Raw genomic sequence first — 23676 nt, forward strand, 5'->3', positions numbered from 1 at the left:
ATGACATACATGTTCTCAGTTCGATAGAGCCTCTTCTTTACTGGCTCAAGCTTCAGCGAATTATGATCTTGACACCTTTGCAGAAGCTTCAGGCCATCCAGATTGGGACACAGCTATGAATGAAGAATATTGTTCATTATTGGCAAGTGATACATGGGATCTTGTTCCTCTACCAAAGGGATGAAAACTTGTTAGATGCAAATGGCTTTACAGAACCAAGTATGGACCAGATGGAAAAGTTGATAAACATAAAGCTCATCTTGTTGCTAAGGGTTTTTCATAAGTAGAAGGCATTGACTATACTGAAACCTTCTCCCCTGTTGCCAAAATGAAATCTATCTGCCTTGTTCTTTCCCTTGTTGCCTCTTTCAAATGGGAAGTCCATCAGATGGATGTTAAATCTGCCTTCTTGCATGGGGACTTGCATGAAGAAATCTATATGGAACAACCTAATGGCTTTATACAAATAGACTCCAGCCTTGTATGTCGGCTTAAGAAATCCTTTTATGGTCTCAAGCAAGCCCCTCGGGCTTGGTATGCCAAAATGGGTAGCTTTATTTTAGAAACTAGCTTTTCTAGGTGTCATTCTGACAATACTGTCTACACCAAGAAAGTGGGCAAGTCTCTTATCATTCTTGTTCTTTATGTTGATGATCTTATCCTTACTGATAGTGATCCCAACCTTATCAACCATGTGAAGTCCAGCCTTAAAAAGAAGTTTGAAATGACAGACTTAGGACATTTGCATTATTTTCTTGGTCTTCAAGTCTTGCAACCCAAAGAAGGTATATCCCTTTCCCAGTCCAAGTATGCCTGTGATCTTCTACGCCATTTTCAAATGGAAGACTGTAAGCCAGCCCCTTCTCCCTTTCATTTTGGAGCCAAACTTTTTGTCACTGTACTTCCCCTGAAGTTGATGCTACCTTATACCGTCAACTTGTAAGAAAACTTTTGTATCTAATCCATACTCGTCCTGACCTTTCCTTTGTTGTTGGCCTTATTGCTCAGTTTATGAAAAACCCACATGAAAATCATTGGAAAGCAGCTAAAAGAATACTTCATTATGTTCGAGGTACAGTTCAGTTTCGAATTCATTATAGTGCAGAAGCATCTCCTCTATTGGTTGGTTTCACTGATTCCGATTGGGCTGGTGACCCTGATGATCAGAAGTCTACTGCAGGTTATGTGTTCACTCTTGGTTCAGGACCTATTACATGGGCTTGCAAGAAACAAAGTGCCATTTCTCTTTCTTCAGCAGAAGTAGAGTATCGTGGTGCCGTAGAAGCTAGTAAGGAAGCCCTGTGGCTTCATCAGATCGTATCAGAGTTTGGCTTTCAGCAGTAGCATCTGACTACACTTTGGTGTGATAATCAAAGTGCCATTCAACTATGCAAAGATCTAGTCCAACATCAGTGTAGCAAACACATTGAACTGCACATGCACTTCATTAGAAAGCTCATTCATGACCATGTTCTTGAAGTGCAATATTGTTCAACAGATGATCAAGTTGCAGACATCTTTACAAAGGCTCTTACAGAGGCGAAGTTTACTAAACTTTGATTTATGGTTGAAGTTCAAGAAGTTTTCACTAAGGGGGGATAGGCTCTAATGCCTCCTTCCTTCTCCTATTGAGTCATATTCGTACATCCTTCAATCCTATCCCAAGTTGTTCTTAAGGGGGGATGTTAGGATATTCCGACACATAGGAAATAGTTAAGTATAACTTGGTCTAGTGTAGAGTGAGGTAAAGTGTGTTTCTTTACTATGTACTTTTGTAACTTACAATCTGACGGTCATGATATGTAGTGATCCGACAGTTCATTCTCTCCTCGGTATTACCAACACTTGATCCGTGGCTTACCACCCGATTGGTCCATGATCTCTATTTAAAGAGCATGGAGGGTCATTTGTAGGTTAACCGTTCATGAGAGAAGCTTATGTAATTTTCATTCTTTTATTAATAAATTGCCTGAATTGGCTGCGTTGGCTCAGGCCGTGAACTATTTCCCTCTTTGAGGGTTTTAACCACGTCAAGAATACTGGTGTATTGATATGTGATCTGTTTGTGAGCGGTTTCCTTTGGTGTTCTGTCTGAGGAACTTACCTTGTAAATTCCTACAGAACTAACCATACTTGAAAGAGGGAGAGGAGGAGAGAACTTACCCTATGGAAGGCCCTCTTGTTACGCTGACGCCTTTGGATTCGACTCCTCTAGTCCCTTCTCTGCTACTATGGATGTTTCTTTCTCTATACCAACAGACTGCCCCCCTTGAGGCAACTCTAAGGAAGAGGGTAGCCCCTCTGGAGATGAGACATCCACCTCTTGCAAAATCTTTTTGACTCATGAGTCATTAACCTGGTATGCCCCTCTTTTCCTTGTTTCTTCTAGAGGTTAGTCTCCCTTCTGCCTATGAAAGGGGAGTGAACAATCTCTAAGGATGCGACAATACTGATGACACCTCCTACATAAAAAAAATACTCCTTTATAACCCAAAATATGTGTGAAGGAATGGCCCAGAGTGCCAATCTCTAATTTAGTCTCCAAACTATCTTTAGGGTCCAACCTTACCAAAATGTGCACCCCCGTTAACCTTATAGTTTCTTTGAAAGACATGTTTTCCTTCTAGAAAGTCCCTAATTGATTCCCTATTGCTTTGAAAACATCCACAGACCAATATTGATCTGGTAGTTCCAACAACCTAACCCAGATTGGAGCCAGATCCACCCTCTCCTTACTGGCATAAAAAAGGGGCATCCATCTCTTGAGCAATATTGAAGATGAATTAATTTTCTATTTCCTCTCCAAAACCCACTCAACATCACCCCCTTGGCTAAACTAGAGTAAGAACCATCCTTTTTGCAAGGGTTTAGACCACAGGGCACATACTTATCTTGTGGCTCTAGACCTAGGCCATCCATTCTTCAATTGACCTCGAGCTCAAAGGATGTCCTTAGACTCAACCCACTACTACCAACTCCACCATTTGGATAACTTTATCTATCTAGACATCATCACTAAGGACTATCTGAATTTCCTCTGGTTTCCTCTTCGCACACATAAAATTCCTCTTCTTGGAGCCTAAGATGCCCTTAATACCTATTGGGGAAACCAAATTTAGGCTCTTCCAAGACTCTCCACACTCTCCCTGACTTCCTCGACCCTCCTTATGGGAACTCACTTCCTGCTAGGCTTCTTTCTGTAGGGATTCTGCCACCAGACCTTTGTTACTATGGAGAAATCCCTCTTCACTTCCTAACAGTGCCCCGTTATGGCATAAGGAAAACCCTCCTCAGGAAAGAGCCCTATGCTGCCAAATAAGTTGTAGACCTTATAATGGTCGGTGCTCAAATCTCGTCCTTCACATAACCTTCCTTTCCACCACTTGCTTCTGCATTGATAAGGATTTGACGCTGCCCATGACTAGGGGTATTTTCCACTTTACTAGAGTTCCTTTGTGAAATCCTAAAGCACCTCTTCCAAGCAAAAAGTGTTGGGGGGTTTAGAAAAACCTTAGGTGACCTTGATGCCTTCCCCCACTAGAGCACGAATCAACCTGTTTGCTCTGACTTCTGCTTCGTGTCCCCCCAAATGGCCCCTTTCAATCCTAAAGGATCATCTTTCAATGGAGGAAACGAAGCTACCATAGTAGCAATGGACCCTCATTCATGGGCCAAACATCCATCCCTAGGACCCTCTATGCCTATTGAAGGAAACTTTCCATCTGTCTCCCATATATTCCAACCTAACCTCATTAGGGAGTTTTTAATGGAAAAATGAGAAATTTAATGCAACCATTATATCAACTTGGTCATAATCAAATGGGCAACAATAGTATCCGAAGTGTAAAGCAACATGAGGCACACATTGATCTCAATGACATGGCTTTATTCCATATCCACTTCAATGACGATAATAACTTGGATGTTGTTAAATCAATAAATGATGGGTATTTTCTAATTTTTCCAAAAGTTGCTTTAAGAAACATGTTTTGATGTTGGGTATTGCATTCTATAACATGGAATTCCTTTGACTTATGTGCTAAGTTAGAGGGGGTTCCATTATGATAAATTGATTATACCTTAGTGTGTGATACACAAAACAAGCAAGGTGCTAGCATTGTTGCATAATGGTGGAAACTGATAGTGATACATCTATAGGTGTCAAAAGGTCCGCTATCTAAGTGTAGCAACTACTCGTATCATATAATTAGATATATAAGAAAAAATCACATAATAACTAATACATACATACACACATAAATATAGTGAATGAAAAACATAGAAATGATCAACATATCAACCTCCAACTTAAAACCTTCAAATCCAGTGGCCTCCATTCGCCTATAACAACTCTACCCACAATTCAAACATTTATGAGGGTCACATAAACTAGGATGAGAGCATAATCTATTCATGTGGTCTCTTCTAACTCACCTTTGTTCTAGGGTCTAAAGGCCTAACCCCTCCCCCAACACCACATTAAGGTCTCTCTCGATATGGTAAAGCTATGAATGTGCTATGTTGCACTAGGCGACGAGTCAAGGTGGAAATGGATGACTAAGTTTGGCTAATATTTTAAGCTAGGGGAGGGTGCTAGGCAAGGGGGTTAAGCCTTCACTCAAGAGAATGAGGCCCTAATAATGGGCCATGCCTCTTTTGATGAACCCACATCCCACCCTGTAGAATTCAATGATGTCAAAGTGATTGATCTGCTAACCTAAAACAAACTCAACACACCATTTTCTAAATACACCCCCTCATTATTATAGGGAGGTTTGCCAAATACTATAAACTATCTATCCATCCAATTTTCTAGAAATAGTTAATAAATGCACTAGTCCACACAAATGTGTTTCTTTGTGACTAGAGGTTGTGTTCTAGTTCTTGAGTTAATAAACAATGTCATCAATTCTTGTTTTATAATGTTGAGGTCTTAAACATGGTTTTTATATAGACCAATCTTGTAATAGTAAAACATTCCAACCCTATAATCATAAATGTGTGTTAACTAATTTTAGACATTTACAATAAAAATAATGATAACAACTAGAAATATAACTCATAAAAAGAGTAAGAACTTTTTAGTATTTTTGAGTGCCCAACCTTACATCAATTTCAATGTTTATATTTTCTAATTCTAAATTGAGATTTCATCTAACTTCATATAATAATATTGAACTTTCTAACAATATAAATTACATATTTAATTAAATACGTTGCATTTAATCCACACATATTATTATTATTATTATTATTATCTAATTTTAAGGTCACGGCCAAGCCAGACACCAAATTGGTGTATGAAACACCCTTATTTGTGGAACAAGGGACCCACCTCCACGCAGATCAATCTACAAAAACATACATAATTTACGAAGGCATACATACTCTACCCCTCCATTCTTAAACCTGTATAATTATAATTTATTATTTTTTAAAATACATAACACAATCCAATTCAATCAAATACTTTCTGAACCAATTGATCACTTCAGCGAAATCCTAAAGTACTTCTTGATTTGCTCAACAACTCAGGGCTGATATATATCAATGGGCAAGTCAAAGCCACTTTGTCCAATCACCACATCTCATGTGTGCTCTGTAGATAAAAGTGGCCCGGTAAAAACCATTTTATCAAATTAATACGGCTACAAACGCTCTGCAACATCATCACGCTAAGTAAATATAGTCAGAGTTAGAATTTCAAAACAAAACCAGCCATCAAATTGACCATTTTCACATTTCCCTGGTCAATTTTTACAATTTCAACCAAAAATACCTTGCCATTCTCGTAAAATTTTAAGCAAATTCCATCCCCGGATACGGTCAACTGAAGATACTTATGAAAATAAAGTGCAACATCATCGCTGATGCACTTGCCACGTTGCCACGTCATCCATGACTGGTGCAGATCGGCATTCTAGATACATCTCTACCTACCACACCACCTGGCGTTAGGTATGTGCATGAACCTGCTGTAGGTAATGTCGGTCTTCTAGTTCTTATAAATTAATTATAATCAATTTCACTAAACCTTCTAGTTCTTATAAATTAATTATAATCAATTTCACTCAACATTGTTCTTCATCGACGTGTGTGAGAATTGTTATTTCACCAAGGTTTTGACATTTGTTTTGCAGACATATTTATATAAAAGTAATTCTCCAGGTTAAGATGGCAGCACTGTAAGTATAAATCACTGCATTGTTTGATTATATATTTAATTTATTATATCCAAAGTTGTACCCCATTTACTAAAATATTTTCGGTGACATCGTTTTGCTCCACTGCAGCTATGCAATTCCACCCATTCTTACGTCCAAATCTGAGCCTCCTCCATTGTTTGATGGAACGACCAGGTGGGTAGCTAAATTTTTATTGTTACTCTATCTAAATTATTACTTTCTGTTGGATTTTGTATAGTATCATACTCTGTTTAGCGATTAAATACTGAAATTGATCTGGGGTTTGCAGATTGTATATCAGTGTGACATGCCCATATGCCCAGCGAGTTTGGAGTGCCAGGAACATCAAGGTTTTTATCTTGCTGATCCCCTGTTTTGTGTGGGTAGGTCTTCTATTGATATAAGATACCATTATGCAACGACTGAAACGATTGAAAATAAAATGCAGGGTCTTAGTCAGATTCAGTTAGTTCCGATTGATTTGCAAGACAGACCAGCATGGTACAAGGAGAAAGTTTATCCTCCAAACAAGGTTGGCTCTTGTTTCTATATTTATCTAATTTTATTTTGCTTTTAGTTACTCAAGGGCAGTTGGATCCGCTATTTGGGTCATGGTTTAATTGCTATGTAATTAGGGCCTGTAGTGTAAAAACTTTGTTATGTTGATCCTAGTAGATGCAGAAGAGAAATTAGATGGGTTGGTCCTGGTAAACCTTAGCTCAGGTAACAGGGAACACGCTTGCACATGAACAAGAGGTCTAGCAACATTTTGGTAATTGATAAAGGAGTATTCTGTTTGGCTCAGCGGATTTATTGGGGTGGGGATCATAGGGTTATTGCATGAGCTGGATAAGGCTATTACCTTGCCAAATTTGGGGTCTATCTTGCCACTAACCCAAATATTTTAATATATGTGCATTTTGCTGGCTACAAATTAGTATGTTGTCAGATGCAACTTGAACCTAACAAGTGATTTATGAGATAACATACTGTTGCTTAGGGTTGCATCTTAGGGTTCAGATGCAACCCAAGCTTAAGATCCGCACACTTCTCACTGTGGCGTGATAGATTCGAAGCTTAGGGTTCACATGCTACTCCAAGTTTATGAGCCATCCTCTCACTGTTGCTCGAGAGGCTATAATGAGTTTTTGATCACCACAGTTTTAGCCTTTTACGATTTGGCCATGGAATAAGAAAGACCAACACAGATTTGAGTTTGTTTTTAACATTCCTAGTCAACTAGGATGACGTATTTCTTGTGTGTTTGAAGTGTGATCATCACCAATCTTTCAAGCAAGGAATCTGCAGAAATAGAAGTGCCAAATGTCAAATGTTACAAAAGGGCCAAATGTCTACAAGATATAGAGCTGAACTTGCAAATAACTCACTATTTTCATTTTTTCAGGTTCCTGCCATTGAGCACAATGGCAAGGTCACAGGAGAGAGTCTGGATTTACTCGAGTATCTCGAGAACAATTTTGAAGGACCTAAACTTTTTCCCACGGTATGTGTTACCCTACCTGAATATTGTTAATTTAGGTCATCAGCTAAATCAAAATGTCTCAATGGTCAGGCACTTCGTATTTGTCAATTTTAGTTTATAACCTTGAAGCCGTCAGAGACTTTTCAGGGAAGCAGGGTAGGGTTGGAACCATTTAGCTGTAATACCTTTAGGAGTTATTGTCTAGGTTTAATGCCAGAGTCTATGCTTTAAAACTTTCTTGCCATTAAACAGGATCCTGCGAAAAAAGAGGCTGCAAATGAGTTACTGAAGTATACAGATACTTTTACAAAAAATGCATTCATCGCTTTGACCAAGCCGGATTCTGAGACTGCACAAGAAGTTGGTAAGAACAATTTTTCACCAGGCATCTCATACATTTGAATAAGATGTCTTATATACAATGGATTATGAAGAGTGTGGGTTAATATAAATGCACTTCCCATGATGACAGGGCCTGCTCTTGATTATTTGGAAAATGCTCTAGGAAAGTTTTCTGACGGGCCTTTTCTTTTGGGTCAATTCAGTGTGGTACGACATCTTTATATGTTGTTTGCCATTTGACCTTATATTATATTATGATCCCAATTGACAATTTAGAGATGTATACTGCAGGTTGACATTGCATATGGTCCTTTCGTTGAAAGATTTCATGTTGTGTTTCCTGCATTGAAGAATTATGATATCACAGCTGGTAGGCCGAAACTATCGATATGGATTCAGGCAAGTTAAACTTCTCTTTTATTTGCATTACTCCCTATTTCCAGCGGGGTGCTAAAATGATTGGTTTTCGATTTTCATAATAAATTTTGTGATTATGTGATAAAAATGCTTAATAGTATCCTGCCTTGAATACAGGAATTACATAAGATTGAAGGATATGCGAAAACAGTATCCGATCCCGAGTCAATTGTTGAAACATACAAAAGGATACTGGTAGGTCGATTCTAATGATACATACTTTGAATAAAGTTGATTCACAATTCATCTCTTACACATCTTCTCTTAGATTGCATTGCCTAGGTGTCAAGTGATATAAAATATCTTAAACTCATTTTCCTTTATTGTTATGCAGGCTAATCATGCAAAATAGCTGTGATGGCGGGATGTAGAAATGATCGAAGGCTGCATACATATAGTACAATAAAATCTCTTGAATAGGAGAACTTATTATTTTTATATTTGTAAAAGAACTTGTAATAATTTTATTTTTATATTTGTAAAATAACTTCGTAATCATTTTTGTAGTTGCAAAAATTTTAATGATACATACCACTGTCATTAAGCTGGCATGTATGGAGTTAATAGTTATTAATAAAATTAATATCTTAAATATATCAATGTGTTTATTATATATATATATATATATATATTTTCAATAGAATGTGTTTATTCTATTTCTCAATGGAGAGAGGCGATTAGGATTTTGGTAAGGTCTGAGTTTGGTAAGTTCTGAGTTTTGGTAAGTTCTGAGTTTTTTTATTCAGATGGATTACAATTAATTTTTCACATTTTCACATGATATATAATTTTATTTTTATTATAATAAAATAAAATAAAATAAAATAGATACATTTTAAATAATAAAAACCATTCTTTTCAAAATTTCTTTTCTTTCAAATTTTGAAAACAGTTTCAAAATGGAAAAGAGTTAAAACATGTCTTATTTATATCTTTTTCAAGTTATTTTTCTTTCAAATTTTAAAAACACAGTCAAAATGGAGAAGAGATAAAATATATTTTTCTTTCAAACCTAAAAAACAGTCAAATGTTAAAAAGAGTCAAAATGGAGAAGAATTAAAATATATGTCATTTATAAATGGAGAAGAGTTAAAATATATCTCATTTATATCTTTTTCAAGCTATCTTTCTTTCAAATTTTAAAAACATTCAAAATGGAGAAGAGTTAAAATATATCTCATTTATATCTTTTTCAAGTTAGTGCATGGAAAAGAGTTAAAATATATCTCATTTAATTTTAAAAACAGTCAAAATAGCCGAGAGTTCAAATATATTTCCTTTATATATCTTTCAAAAGAGTTAAAATATATCTCATTTAATTTTAAAAACAGTCAAAATAGCCGAGAGTTAAAATATATTTCCTTTATATATCTTTCAAATTTTAAAAACAGTCAAAATAGTGGAGAGTTAAAATATATTTCATTTATATCTTTTTTCAAGTTAGTGCATGGAGAAGAGTTAAAATATATCTCATTTATATATTTTTTAAGCTAGTGCAGAAGAGAGACTGTATCTCATTTATATCCTTCTTCAAACTAGCGTAGAAGAGTTAAAATATGTCTCATTTATATCATATTTTAAGCGAGTTAAAATATGTCTCATTTATATCATATTTTAAGCGAGTTAAAATATGTCTCATTTATATCTTTTTTAAGCTAGTGCAGAAGAGTGAGGCTGTATCTCATTTATATCCTTCTTCAAACTAGTGGAGTTAGACTATACTTTTATGTATTTTTCAAAAATTAGAAGAATTAGACTTCACTTCATTTTTACTGTAGATTTATTCAATTATAAAAATAAATAATACTAGCATTGCTACCATATAATTTAAATGGTTGGCAAAGGCAATATGCATCAATTCATAATAACTAGCAATTGGCCCAAAATGTGCAAAGGGAGGCTCATAGGTTTCTTTTTGTAGATATGTATGCCATATGTTTTGGCATATTTTAATTTATATGGATCTTTATTATATATAATAAACTTAAACTAAAACCACTAATTTGATATACCTCTAACAAAATACTAAAAATAGAAATAGAGAATAACAACTATTAGAAACCACCATTTAAATTCAATTAAAATAATTGGATTATAAAGTTATTATGTTCACAAGAGAATTATTATTTTTATATTATAGTGTGAGCAAACCTCTTTCTTGCAAAATTTAGGGTATAAACATCCATGTAAAACAAACAACTTGTGTAGCTTGAGTTTGTAGGCTTAATGTGCATGTTGTTTAGAATTGAAAAATGGTTGAGAGAGGGTTGATATGAAAGATTATGCATGGATGGCGTGCTTAATAAGTCAATGGTATCACCCGGATGCGGGTGCCACAAACGAGAAAGAGGGTACGCCACATGGTGACCATGGGCGGCCTCAAGCATGGAAGAGGTATTAACTGCCCTCCGCCGCCCTGGATGGCAAGCGTGAGAGCAAAGGCGCGAGGGGACGGCAATTCATTGCCAGGACGGAGCCCCATTAACTGTTGCAGAGGGGAGTTATGGCATCCCAGGACCGAGGCAAACCAGCGCAGGATAAATATGTTAAGAGTATGGAATGTAACGCATGGAATCAAGGTCGCATTGTGGAACCGGGTCTCTGGACTTCTGCTCTCCAAGCTCAGGCTCAAGAACTTCCGTTGGCAATTGGAGGTAGATACAGAGTGGCAAGGGTGGGTGAAGGTGGTCTCACACCCTCCATATCCTTCGCCCCTGCTCTGTTACGCTCAACGAAAAGCATGGTGCGCCCAAGACAGAGACTCATCAGCCGTCGAGGCTCCGGAAGAGGGGGAACTTCACGGCCTCCGATTGCCAATCCATCCTCAAGCTGTTGCCATTGTTTGTGCCACCAAGTGGCTGAAGCACACCCCATTCAGTCGACCCAGTTCATGGACGCCAGGACTCCAGATTCGAGCTCTGCCCCGCTCCTTGCTTTCGGAACAGCGGTATTCTCTTTTAGCAGTGCTCAGGGAAATTCAAATATTAATGCTCATGTCTCGGTCCTTTTCCTGGAGGTACCGAAAGAGGAAGCTGGGGAGCAACCCCGTGCCCAAGCTCATCATGCTGAAAGTTCCAGAGCTGCTGAGGGAAGAACAGAGGAACAACCTGAACCGGTGGTCGCTCCACCACCGACTCAACCGGCGTCTGCTTCAGGCAAGGCCAAGGTTGATTGGGGACCTCCCCCGGAAGGCGAATACTGGATTTATGAAGAAGAATCAGACGAATAGGCGTCCGCACAATCAAGCTCCTGCCCTCAGACAATGCTCAGGTTTTTTTGTGAATTATTACTCTTATCCTAGGTGCTCAATGTATGTTGGGAATGTCTTTGTTCGGCTTGACAGTTACGTAGTTCTGTGTTTGTCTACGCCCTCGCGAGGGACAACGATGAAGAATTTCCACTTCTCTCTTTCGCCCCTGCGTGGGATAGCTAATTTTGCTTTTTCTGTTCCCCAAAGGCCCAAGGCCCCTGCGTGGGTAACCCGTCTCAGTCATGATGCCCTTGCATGGGTATTTAGTCTCAATGGTATTGCTCCTGCGTGGGCGTTCAGTGTCGAAGAGGTTGCCCCTGCGAGGGTAGTTTTTGTGAGCACTATCAATCCAGAGTGCCATCCTTGGCCTCTGGCGACATGATCTCTTGGTTGTAACTGTTATATCAGGTTTATGTAAATAATAGAAATAGCATAGTTTTAACGATAAAAAAAAAATAAGTCAATGGTATCAAAATTATTAATAAAATATATTTTTATGGGGTTGATAATAGATTATTTTGGTGGTTGGATAGTTATAAAAATATTTTTGTAAATTATAATAATGAATAATGAATAGTATTTGCATATTTATGAAAGTTTAAAGACAAAATGATGTACAATATAGCTATGAAAATAAAGGTAATAGGATCTATGGGAGTAGTCCAATTGGCTATGATAATGTTATAAAGTAATATGTAAAGTATGAAATTTCAAGTTTAAATCCTCATAGGTTAGGCAAAAAAAAAAACCAATGTGAAATTAAAATAATATATTTAAATTGCGTTTTGGGGGCTCTCCATTAATTAAACTCTGATTTCATCAACCTCTCGAAATTTTGTTAATTTAAGTATGAAACAATGTGAATCATTGATTATTTTGGGACTTGCCAAAATATATAAATTTTGGTACTGTATTCCTTGTTTTGTCACCAAGTATTTACGGAAACCAGCGATTCTACCAACGCGTTTATCAAACATAACCAAATTGTTCTATCATCAAGAACTTTGACGCTTAAAATTTCACTTTTCAATTTAAGATCATTTAATGTAAACACCAAAAGTGCTACTGGAAATACATGCCATATGCATGGTTTTTTTTTTTTTTCTCAGTAAAAACTAAATCTATTAAGAGGAAGTATGGTACAATAAGAAGATACATCCAAGAGAGGCAAGAACACAAGCTGCCGAAAAGGATAGGCTATCCACCTCGGCCCCTAAAAAGGAAAAGAGAAGAGAGCTTATGTTGAGCACGAAGAAACAAGGAGAACATTTGAGCCAGAGCCAAACAGAGGAATCTACCCAACATGTGTAGAATCAGTTATACGGCATTTTTTCCCTTTCTTTTTACCAACTTTGACCCAATCAAGAGGACTTTGCTGAACCAGAATGATTTGCACATTGAGCTGAGCTGACGGGGAGGGTTCCTTGTCTGAGTCCGAAGTGGAGGATTCATGATTTCTTTTCTGTGAGAATGGAGGGACAGACGAAACCTCAGGATCGGTCAAGGGCGGATCCTGTGCCGGTGTTGCTTCCATTCCTTCCTCAACCTCTTCCTCTTCATCCGAGCTGAAATCGAAGTCATCCATGGGGGGAGGATCATGAGGCTTCCAACTTTTGGATTTCTGCTTGGGACTGACTTTCTTCTTTTGGGCAGGCATCGTGGGACAAGAGCCCTTAAGGTGCCCTGTGTGATGGCAGTTACGGCAACGAAATGCTGTGTTCTCATAGTCCAGGGTCTGAGTCCAATGGAAGTCTCCAATTTTGAGATTGATCTGGTCAGGAAGACCTTTGCTCATGTCTATCTCTGCACAGATTCTGGCAAAGGTATATATTCCTTTTTCCCCTCTTGATACGTCTGTGTCGAGAAAGCGGCCTAGAGAATTTCCGATCCCTTGGAATACTGCAAAATGCCATAGGTGTGCTGGGAGATTTGGAAGTCTGACCCAGATGGGGAGCTTGGTGATGACCACTGTAGAGGGATCGAAATCTGGGAACCAAGGGGTGAGGAATAAACCTGTTGAGCCCCAGAACCACGGGCCTGCTGTTAAAGCTTTCTGGTAGTCCTCATCTAGAACAAACACTACAATGAAGAAGCCCTTTGAGCATAGCAGCACCTTGCAATTGTTGGTCCAGTTAGAGTGAATCCATTGGTAGAGGTCTGTTGTGCGCGGCCATAGCCCATTGAACCTGCAAATGATGGCTTGTTCTTCAAACGTTTGGGTTTGCTCATCCAGCGATGGATGCATGATTTCAATGGAGGGGGTTTCCTCCAATTTGTCCACCAGAAAAGGCTTGGGAGCCTGAACTGGTGGAACAATTTTCTTAGGCATCTGCACATGGACAGCGTCTTTGTATGAAAACGTCTTCGCTGAGGATCACTGTCCAACAGCTCCCCCTCTCAAGCGAAGGGAAAGAGTAATGGATGCATTTCTTTTAATGCTGTAAAAAAATAGGGGGAGAGGATCTTCAAGTTGTTTACCTTCATGGAGAAGTCTTTGAGCTGCAGAGGGTATCCCCAGGTTGAGATCTAGAGCATGCTTGAGGTCCTGCACAAGATTCGACGGGCTCACCCAATGTAGCAGAGTTTTGCTGGAGATAAGCCTGATCTGGATCTGGAACTCAGCAAAAAGATCAGGGTTCTACTTTCCTTTGCATGTTCCAGGCGAGAGAAGGCTGAAGCTTTGAAGGGTCTTCTCCTCCTGAACTTGCCGCAAGGGGATATGAGGAGGAGAGGAAAGGGTCCAGAGATTATTGAATATGTCATGCGTTCCGCCCAGAAGGGCTTCCAGAAGATCCATTCAGGCCGAACCAGGAAACTTGAAAAATTTTGAAGATCTAGAACAGAATGTTTGTTATTCTAGGGTGACAGAGAAGGCACTGAAATGTGCGAGCAGCCTTCTAGAACAGAGTGATTTCTCCCGGGAGCCGCCGTCTGAGGAGAGACGAGAGAAGAATCTGCGCGTTCTTCCTCAGCCGCTGCATTTGCATTCTGATGGAGGCGGCTGGCACGAGATGCTGCAGTAGAGGTCCCAGATCTAGCAGCTTCAGGGCCGAAGGCGAAGCAAAAGAGGGGGAGGGGTGCTTTCAGAATGTATTGGAAACCCGACGTATCAGAAATGCAGTAGAGCGGAAGTCCCTGATTGAAATGCGCTTCGCCTGCATCAACAGGGCCGTCCAGAGGCTAGACGACGTCCGAAGGCGAGGAGGTGGTGATAGCTGAAGGTGAGGAGGCGGCGACTCTGCAAGTAGGGTTCATCTTCGACTCACAGTGCGTCAAGTGTGACAAATGTTGATGGCTTGTACTAAAATCATGCCATATGCATGGTTCATTTTAATTGTATTTTTCTTTTATGATGATCAACTTCTATACCAATCCAATGGGGGTTGAAAGTTTATTGAATATGAGCGACAATGTCATATAAATTGCAATTTTTCTTCCCATAACACTAGCAACTTTATTGGACCTTATTTTTCATGCTATATAAACCCCAGTAACAATGTTATAAAAAAAACCTTTATCCTAAGATGAAATATGTGTCCCTCAAAGACTATAGTGGGGGATGTAATACTTAATTATGTTCTTTCCAAAGTGTTCATGCCTATTGCAATTTGTTTGTCTTTATCATGTTCGAACGTTCAGTGATTTTCCTCCTTGTAGCATCGACCCACCTCGGGGTTTGAGTGCGCTCTGATGACATAAGTTGGTTGTTCAACAAGAGGCTCGGTAGGCAACATGAAAACCTTCTCATCTATTGTGAGAGCCCTTTGAAAGAAGATAATATCTCCATCTTCAAACTCGCTATTTTCCCACAAGCCATTTGAAGCAAATATTAGGATTTGGTCTTGTGGTTTGAGAAGCTACACATGTATTGATGGTTTTGCTGTCGATACTAGCCTCTAGATTGGGACTAGACACAAAAATTGAGCAAACAAAGGGTCCTTGTTGAACTCTAAATTTGTTCAGACACACACACACACACACACACACATACATATATATATATATATGACACGCCATACACCTTGTCTTAAAACAACGATATGTGCATCATTTGGGTGAAGCACTTTTAATTCCTTCTGGACCTCCTACATAGATATGTTATGTTCAACAGAGAATCTCTTTGCTTTAACTGATTTCTTTGTTGGGCATAAACTGCCCAAAACAACTCTTGAATCACCAAGATTTGCAATATATAACATATTATTGGATATTTCTCCTACAAGACAACAAAATTGTTGAAAATAGCACCAAGAAATGCTAAATATAGAAGTGCTAAAAATAGCATTGCTATAAATAGCATTTTGGGATACATTCCAATTTTAGTTAGTCCCTGAACTAAAACTGAAAATTAAAATTTGAATTTGATCTTAGCAGCTGTTTGAAAAAATAATTAATTAATTCATCTTGAGTTAATTAGTTGGAGAAAATCAAACATGAAGCCTATGTGAAGACATGCAACAACTGTCCCTTTGATTGAGGAAGTTATCCATCAATTAAGGAGATAAGGTTGAGTTGTAATTTTGAGTTGTAATTAGTTAGCTCAGTTAACTGAGTTAAGTCCAGTTAGATTAGTTCCAACAGTTGGAGGAACTAATTGTGAGTTCAGTTAGTTAATGCATGCATGCATGTAACTAGTATACTTCAGATAACTGAATATTCTCTCATAAATAACTCATGCATGTCAATTTAGTCATAGACCTAGTTGAGATCAGATGATGGGACAATGTACTATTAGTTGTAGGAATATTCCCATGAGGATATCTCTTGCATGCAAAAGGAATTCTTTCCTTGAGGATTGTGCAGTTAGATCAAAGGTCAAAGAGTAGTGTGAGAGGTAATTCACATAGGTGGCAGCTTTTGGACCCCAAGAGAAACTGCACAAGGAAATAGGAGGCTTGGAGGATTGAAGGAAGGCATATGTTGTGTCTATTCAGTCTATGAGCTGGGTTGAGAGATTGTATTGAGCGCTGGATAGCTTGTGAGCTAAAGCTTTGTGTAATCTCTGATATATTTCCACTTGTTTGATAATACAGATAGCAGGGCTTTCAGTGGTGGCTTTCCCTAGATTATTCTTCTGTGTTAATGTGATTGATTTCTCATTCTCTGTTATATGTGTTCTAAATTGATCATGCTCAAATTCATTAAACTTCCGCAAGTTTGTTTGTAGAAGTAGATCTAGTATTTTGCTTTAGTTTATTGCATTATCAAGTGATTTATAGTGGGAATTTCTACAAAAATCCTACAAAAGCAATCTATGGTTGTGTTGGCCAAGTCCTTTTAACAACATGCAAAAATTATTCTTCTATGGTATTGACTGCTTTCAGAGGAATTTTTGCAGACATTCCTCTTGCTCTGAGGCAAATCCATGGAAAAGTTGCATAAAAAGCACATATACAGATCCCTTCATCCAATAGATGCTACAACCCCAGTGGTGCACATGCAACCACTAATCATGTTGTTTACCAAGCATCAAGCTGATCCCATTAACATTTCACTACTCAGGGCTAAAAAATTGGAAGTCGTTGTTTCAATTAGGAACCAATTGTTGAATAATGTTGTATTACGCTTCAAGAGCTAAAATTGCTCATAAAGAGCCAAATATGCCTCAAGATTATATATATATATATATATATATATATATATATATATATATATATATATATATATAACAATTATAAAAACCTGACATGTGAAATGATTACCCCCAATGAAACTGCTTTCATTCCGAAAAAAATTTAGCCACGACTTCTCATCATCGTCCTCAACTTCTTCTAAACCAAGGTTCACCGTAAGCTAGGATTAAGAACTCTGGTTACTTTTCAACCACGATATCACGTTCACCTGCTTGGACCGGTGATACATCTGGGCAGTTTCGGAATACTCTTAACAAAGAGCCCAACTAGAATCATCCTTGTCATGGCCACGCTGGCAGGGTTTCTGTGAAGGCTCGACCGACCCAACGAGCACCTATCATCAGCCAGTACAACAGACGGATAACCTCGAGACCCCGTTGCCACCCTGTCGTTTCCCATTGATGATCAAAGAAGTCTCGTCGTATGTAACTTGGGCTTTGGCATTACATGATCTCAACGCAACTAGTTTTGGGTGAGACATCTTGGATTCCAGAGCCTAGCGGTGGACACATAAATTTTTGTGACAACACATCTTCCTCGCATAATTCGCCGGAATATACTCTCATTGCTCTGCTCCTACTGAACATAAAAGGAGGTGGAGGAGGCAACAATAGGGTGATTGAGCTTGAGAGGATTTATATGATAATTCTTTGTTGGCCATGGTATCACCCCAAGGCATGTTTTGAGGCTTAAAGCGCAAGTTTTAACCAAATCCTTGTAAAAGCTCCACGAATTATGGGCGCGGAGCGCGAAACCATAATAGAGTCACAGGGTTGTCTGCCCTAGTTTTTGTAACGTATTGTCGGCTTGATAGACCTACCCATGGTCTGCGGACCATGCGATTGTATAAATAGAGCGAGGCTCTAAGAAGAAGAGAGGATAACTAAGAATAAAAGAATAATGAGTCGAAGTAATTGAGTCGAAGTGGAAAAGGTGTCTTGGGGTCGTAAAGTAGGAGAAGGATTTGCATCTGAGTACGTAGAGGCCTAGTAGGCTTCCGTTGAGTGTGCGGATCCCTGCAGCTGAGTGCACAGGGCAGGTTGAGTCTGTAACTATTGGAAGAATCAATAAAGAGAATTTTACCATATTTCTATGTATCTTGTCCTGTTTTAATGTATGATTGGGTATAGATTGCAAGTGTGCTGTTTATTTGCTGCACGAACTCATATGAATGTTTTGTATAAATAAATATAACATAAGGCATCCATGTACGCGAAGGTAATTAACTTATATAAGAAGATAAGTAAGATCTCGGGTGCATCTTAAGGGAATAGCGCAGAGCGCTTCTCTAGCAGTGCAGAAGCTCCACAACCCCCATTAGGGCTACGCGAAGGCAGTGTATCAGGGGGTGAGGAACAAGGAAGTGCATGAAGTAACCTTCGCACAGGGACGAACAGTTGGATCGAACCAGACCCTCAGACATCTCAAGGGTGTGGAAACCTGGTCCCAGCACTCCCCCATACTACTTTGGGTGAGACCTCAGTCCGCGTTTCATGGACTGTTGCCGAAAGGGCCAGTAGTACAGGGATTTTCTTGGCTAATTAACTCTAAACCTAGGTCAGGCTCCAACAAGCCAACAAATGGTTCCATTTCCGGGACAGGATCTGCATAGAGATGTCTGATGTCGTATCACTAGAATCTGACAAAGAAAGGAATTGAAGATTGGTTGGACAAAAAGATTCACGAGTTCGCAACGCAGGAAAACAGGAATCCGCGACTATCAAAGGAAGAGTGGTTAGACTGCTACTTATATACAGAGATCCACAAAATTTTCTTCACATCTTTCCCTACTGAGCTATATGAGTGGATTGCGAAGCTAGCAGATAACCAAGGAAGGTGTAAGCTCAACAGACCTATTGTGTGGACTCTAGAATTGGTGCGCAGCTTGGAACCATCGGAGGATAAGATCGCACGCGCTATTGGTCATTGGCTCGATCGAATTATAGGAGGATTCATCACCGAGTTCGCGGTAGATACTTCAGTCAGTTATAGTGAGGTAGAACAACACTTCCTCAAAGGACCGCGAGGTAAGTACGTTAAATCTTGGAACACTTGGATTAAAATGTTACTGTGAGAGAAACAGGTTATGCAAATAAATTGATGTTAGGGGCTACGCGAAGTGGGAGATTCTACAGAAATGAAGGTAGTACCGAACTAGAAACTAGCCCCTTGATTTAACTTCCGCGAGGGGGCAAGGAAGAGATCGCGAAGGTCTCCCCAAGAAGTGCAATTAGTTTGATAAGGCATAGGATTTCGCACATACCACCCCCACCCACACCACCACCAGTTTCACCGTCTTCACCCCCATCTTCGCCCATACCACCTCTGCCACCACTGCGAATTGATATGGCAAGCGCGATAAAGTTGCCAGTGTTCAAGGGAATAGGGAATGGAGATCCAAACCAGTTTTGGTTCGTGATAACAGTTGTATGGGGGGCCAGGGAATCACGGACGACAATATAAAGAAAGCGACGTTGGTCAGTGCTTTGTAGGATCGTTAAGAATTCCCATGAAAATCCGAATGCGGGGATCACGGATATCCAAGCTGCGCTGAACAAAGAATTTAGCAGGCTGAAGTCAGAGACACGGTCGATTATTGGGTTCAAAGAAATCACACTGCTTCAAGGTGAGACCCAGTGGGAATTGGATCAGAGACTGCAGTGTACAATTTGTGAAGCTAATATAACCTTGAGAGATGGACAACACCACGCATGGTTTGTAGTGTCGCTAACGCCGCATCTAAGGAACGCGTTGTCGCAATAGAGGCTAACCAGTCAGGTCGAGGCCTTAGAGATCGCAATGAGGCTGCAAGAGACCCCGATACATAATCCTAACCTGGGAGTTCAGCGGATCCACGCGCAGTTGAAAAACTTGTGCCTTGATATGCAGAGTTTGAAACAAGACAGGATAGCTCACCCAGAAGTGCGCGAGGAGGTATGGTGCGTAAAGTGCAAAGGTCAAGGACATGACAAGGACCACTGCTCAGTGTTCGCAAATTACCTTGTGGGAGGAGGACCAATGCCATTAAGACCGGAGGCACAAGCAGGACTGAGCATGACCCCTGCATTATGGTGCATGATTTGTCAGATAGGAGGAAAACATGCTATAGATAACTGCCATTTATTGCAAAAGTACACACAAAATTCGCAACAGTTGTTCTATAATTTCTGTAGGTCAGTGGGACATGATGAGCGCACCTGTAGAAGTTATGAGCTGATGATGGATCAGACCCCTACCTACAGAGTTCAGGCCGAAATGCGGCCCCTTGAGCAGAACTCAGGGATGGCACGAACCAGATTTCAAGGGCGCGGACGAGGCCGAGGTGGATAAGGACTAGAAAGAGGTTGCAGACAGCGAATATGTTACAATTGCGGAGGACCAAAACATTATGCCCGCGATTGTACGAATCCAACGTGACCATCATGTTTGTATTGTACACTGTTCAATCATGAGACGGAGGATTATCCCACACTGATAGCAAGGTTGCATGATAAAGAAGCACTCCAACCTCCCCTGACTCAGAACTTGCAAATGATGAGGTCTGAGCCGCACGAGGTAGACCCTAATATAAATATTGTGCTCCGAAGTGGAATTACGACAGGGGATGACAAAGGCAAGCAGCCTGAAGAAATTACTTGGGTTTGCAAGGCTCAAACGAAGGAACTAGAGTTCGATTTGGAGCGTTCTAAGGAAACCTTCATGGAAGCCAAGAAGAGCTTTGCTAAGGCCTCCACTTAGGAAGTAAAGATAGACTGGAGCTGAAAATGGACCCATCAATGCTCACAACGTTCCTGGAAACATGCATGAAGCTGCTGCGCGACAACAAGGCTGTAAAGGGGCTACAGGAACTCATAGATAGATGCGCTGGGACCACGCAAGGAGAACCGTGCGTAGTCCAGAAGCTCGGAAAGCACTCAACGCGAATGGGAAGGGAGATGAGATGGACCGCAAAGATTGGGGAATATGAGATGGACCAAGTGATTTTGGATCTAGGATCGGACGCGAACATCCTAACGAAGCAGACACGGGAGCGCATGGGAAAGCCTACACTACAATGGTCTCCTATCCAACTGCGAATGGAAAACCAACGAAATATCCTCCCAATGGGGAGATTGTAGGGAATCACAGTGGATATCGAAGGAGCAAGAGCGCTAGCAAATTTCGAAGTGATAGAGATTATTGATGACAGCAATCCCTACCCTGCGCTATTGGGAATAGATTGGGCCACTGATATGAATGGGGTGATAAATCTGAAGAAGCGAAAGATTATTTTTGAGCAAAAGCCTCTACGCGTGGTTGTACCTTTGGACCCTGCAGAAGGATCGCGCTACATGGAGCCGATGCACGACTACGATAGCGACGATGACTTGCACTGCATCTACAAGATTACCACGCGAGAGCAAGACTAGGTGAATCTGACCGTAGATGGACGAATCTCATGGGAGCGGGAAAACTCCTGCACATTAGAGTCAGACGAGGAAATAGAATGATGGCAGAACCGGTTACACGAGGTAACCACACTAAATTGCAACATGATGACGAGATCATCGTACTACGTAGCAATAGAGGTAAGATATTTGCCTACGTATGATGGGTTAAGCGAGGTGGATGACTTCCTGAACATATTTGAAAAAGAAGTGTCGGAACAACAACATTTCGACGCTTTGAAATGGGTACTGCGCGCTACGCCTGCAAGGTGGTGGGGTACGCACCAAAGAAGTTTTGAGGACTAGTGCGACTGTAGAATAATGATGCGCATGCGGTTTGGGAAGCCTCAGATGCGATTAACAGACAAGATTGCCAGACGAAACAGTCCACGTGCCCACCTATCCAGATGGATACATGCATCTGGTGCGAAACCTGCACGGATGCACACAGTCTTCACGTTAGGAGACACGGTCAGTAAGTAGGTGCAGGCAAAGAAATGGCGCAAATGACCCCTCCGGTTGGAACCACGTAGTATGGAAAGACCAAGTGCACAGAAGGTTATATCAATGCAGAAGCCTTTAGCAAAGTACACGAAGCGCTGAACAAGGTCCATAATGCGAAGCGGACTCACTGGGACCTGCATGTACCAACGGTTCTATGGGTGTATAGGACCGTGTGCAAGAACTTGACGGCACAGGAACCTTCGAGGCTAGAGTATGAAGCAAACACTGTAATCCCCATGGAGAATGAAAGGCCTAGTCCGCGCATAGCAGCACCGGTAGATATGACGGTTTGCGAAGCCTGGAAAGAAGGGATCGCATAGTCGAAAGAAGAAAAACGCTTGGACTTGAGGAAGAAATCCAACCGGGAAATTTTAGGCTCCAAGAACTTGAGAGAGAAAGGGTGCGATTAAGGAAAAAAAGCGCTTTGGTAGAAGCGGAAGTCAAGAAGCTGGAGGACGGGATATAGGACAATTTTCTCGATAAGAAGACCAGGGTGACAAAACAAGGTGCGCATGATCACACTGACAATTTTGAGCACTATTTTCTCGAATTGATCAGTCATATGCCTTGGCTTGGACCTCATATTACTAAGCGAAGTAACCAGGGTGGCGCTCTGCAGATGATGAGGTGTGCAACACTACCATTAACGGTAAAAGGTGGGTATTTCCTACATACACAAGGGAATCATACACAAGTAGAGCGGCCACCTAACTAGCCGAGAGAAGTATAGTCTTATCACTCCAGGCAATTAGAAGGAGGCGCAGGACTATAAACTATTTTGCCCGGGAGTTGTGCGATGTTGGAACTGCGCGCAAAAGCAAAGAGTCACAAGGTCCACGACCGCGCATGGGGGGCTGCGCTGCCACGCAGGTTCGCCGAAAAGTGACCGTTGGAGTCATTATTCACGATGTGATACTCAACCTGAGACCAAATGGAGCGGGCGTCAGGCATTTAAGACACGGTTTATGGGCAGGATTTGAGAAAATTTGCCGCCAAGGGAGCATTAATGAACCGGATTTAGGGGGAACGGTCGAATTCAAATTCAAAAGGCGCTATAAATTACAAAGGACTGTCTAGCAAACAACACTTTGTCATTTGCGAATTGAGCAAAGCCCTGTTTTTTTTGTGTCGAGCGTTGATTGAGCCCTTGAGTTCACGAGGGATAGATTTCTGGACGGACATGATGGCAGCAGCTGAGGAAGTTATGGAAATAATAGAGATGACCGTTGAAGAGGCCACGAAGGCCCTAACTGTGGGGGGTGCCTCGGAAGGCACCTAGATTGTGGCAGAAATCCTGAAATCACCGCGCACGCCAAGACCAAAGAAGGACAAACAAGCAATAGTTCCCGTACGTGTGTCCCTGTGGAACCCGCTGCGCACCAAGCTGTTGATGGAAGAAAAGGGGAAAGTTGTTACCATCAAAACCAATGGGGAA

The 23676-nt window shown here is 40.5% G+C and overlaps 1 protein-coding gene across 2 annotated transcripts in view; it reads left to right on the forward strand.

The window, feature by feature from the left end:
• Positions 1–9021, forward strand: part of LOC149188096 (glutathione S-transferase L3-like) — a 193664-nt gene extending 184643 nt beyond the window's left edge. The window contains exons 1-10 of one of the 2 annotated variants that reach the window (XM_089411576.1): positions 6027–6185; positions 6294–6359; positions 6475–6535; positions 6634–6717; positions 7591–7689; positions 7921–8032; positions 8141–8217; positions 8302–8409; positions 8545–8622; positions 8762–9021. In XM_089411576.1, the coding sequence (XP_089267702.1) occupies positions 6175–6185; positions 6294–6359; positions 6475–6535; positions 6634–6717; positions 7591–7689; positions 7921–8032; positions 8141–8217; positions 8302–8409; positions 8545–8622; positions 8762–8779 (714 nt within the window). In that variant the 5' untranslated portion in view covers positions 6027–6174 and the 3' untranslated portion in view covers positions 8780–9021. Of the gene's footprint in view, positions 1–6026; positions 6186–6293; positions 6360–6474; positions 6536–6633; positions 6718–7590; positions 7690–7920; positions 8033–8140; positions 8218–8301; positions 8410–8544; positions 8623–8761 lie in introns of those variants that run through there. The other variant, XM_089411577.1, reaches the window with a different exon arrangement.
• The last annotated feature ends 14655 nt before the right edge of the window (positions 9022–23676 follow it).

The sequence above is a fragment of the Pinus tabuliformis genome, chromosome 3_1, assembly GCF_031772625.1.
Source record: "Pinus tabuliformis cultivar Carrire ecotype Pingquan chromosome 3_1, CPIR1, whole genome shotgun sequence".
Classification (NCBI taxonomy): domain Eukaryota; kingdom Viridiplantae; phylum Streptophyta; class Pinopsida; order Pinales; family Pinaceae; genus Pinus; species Pinus tabuliformis.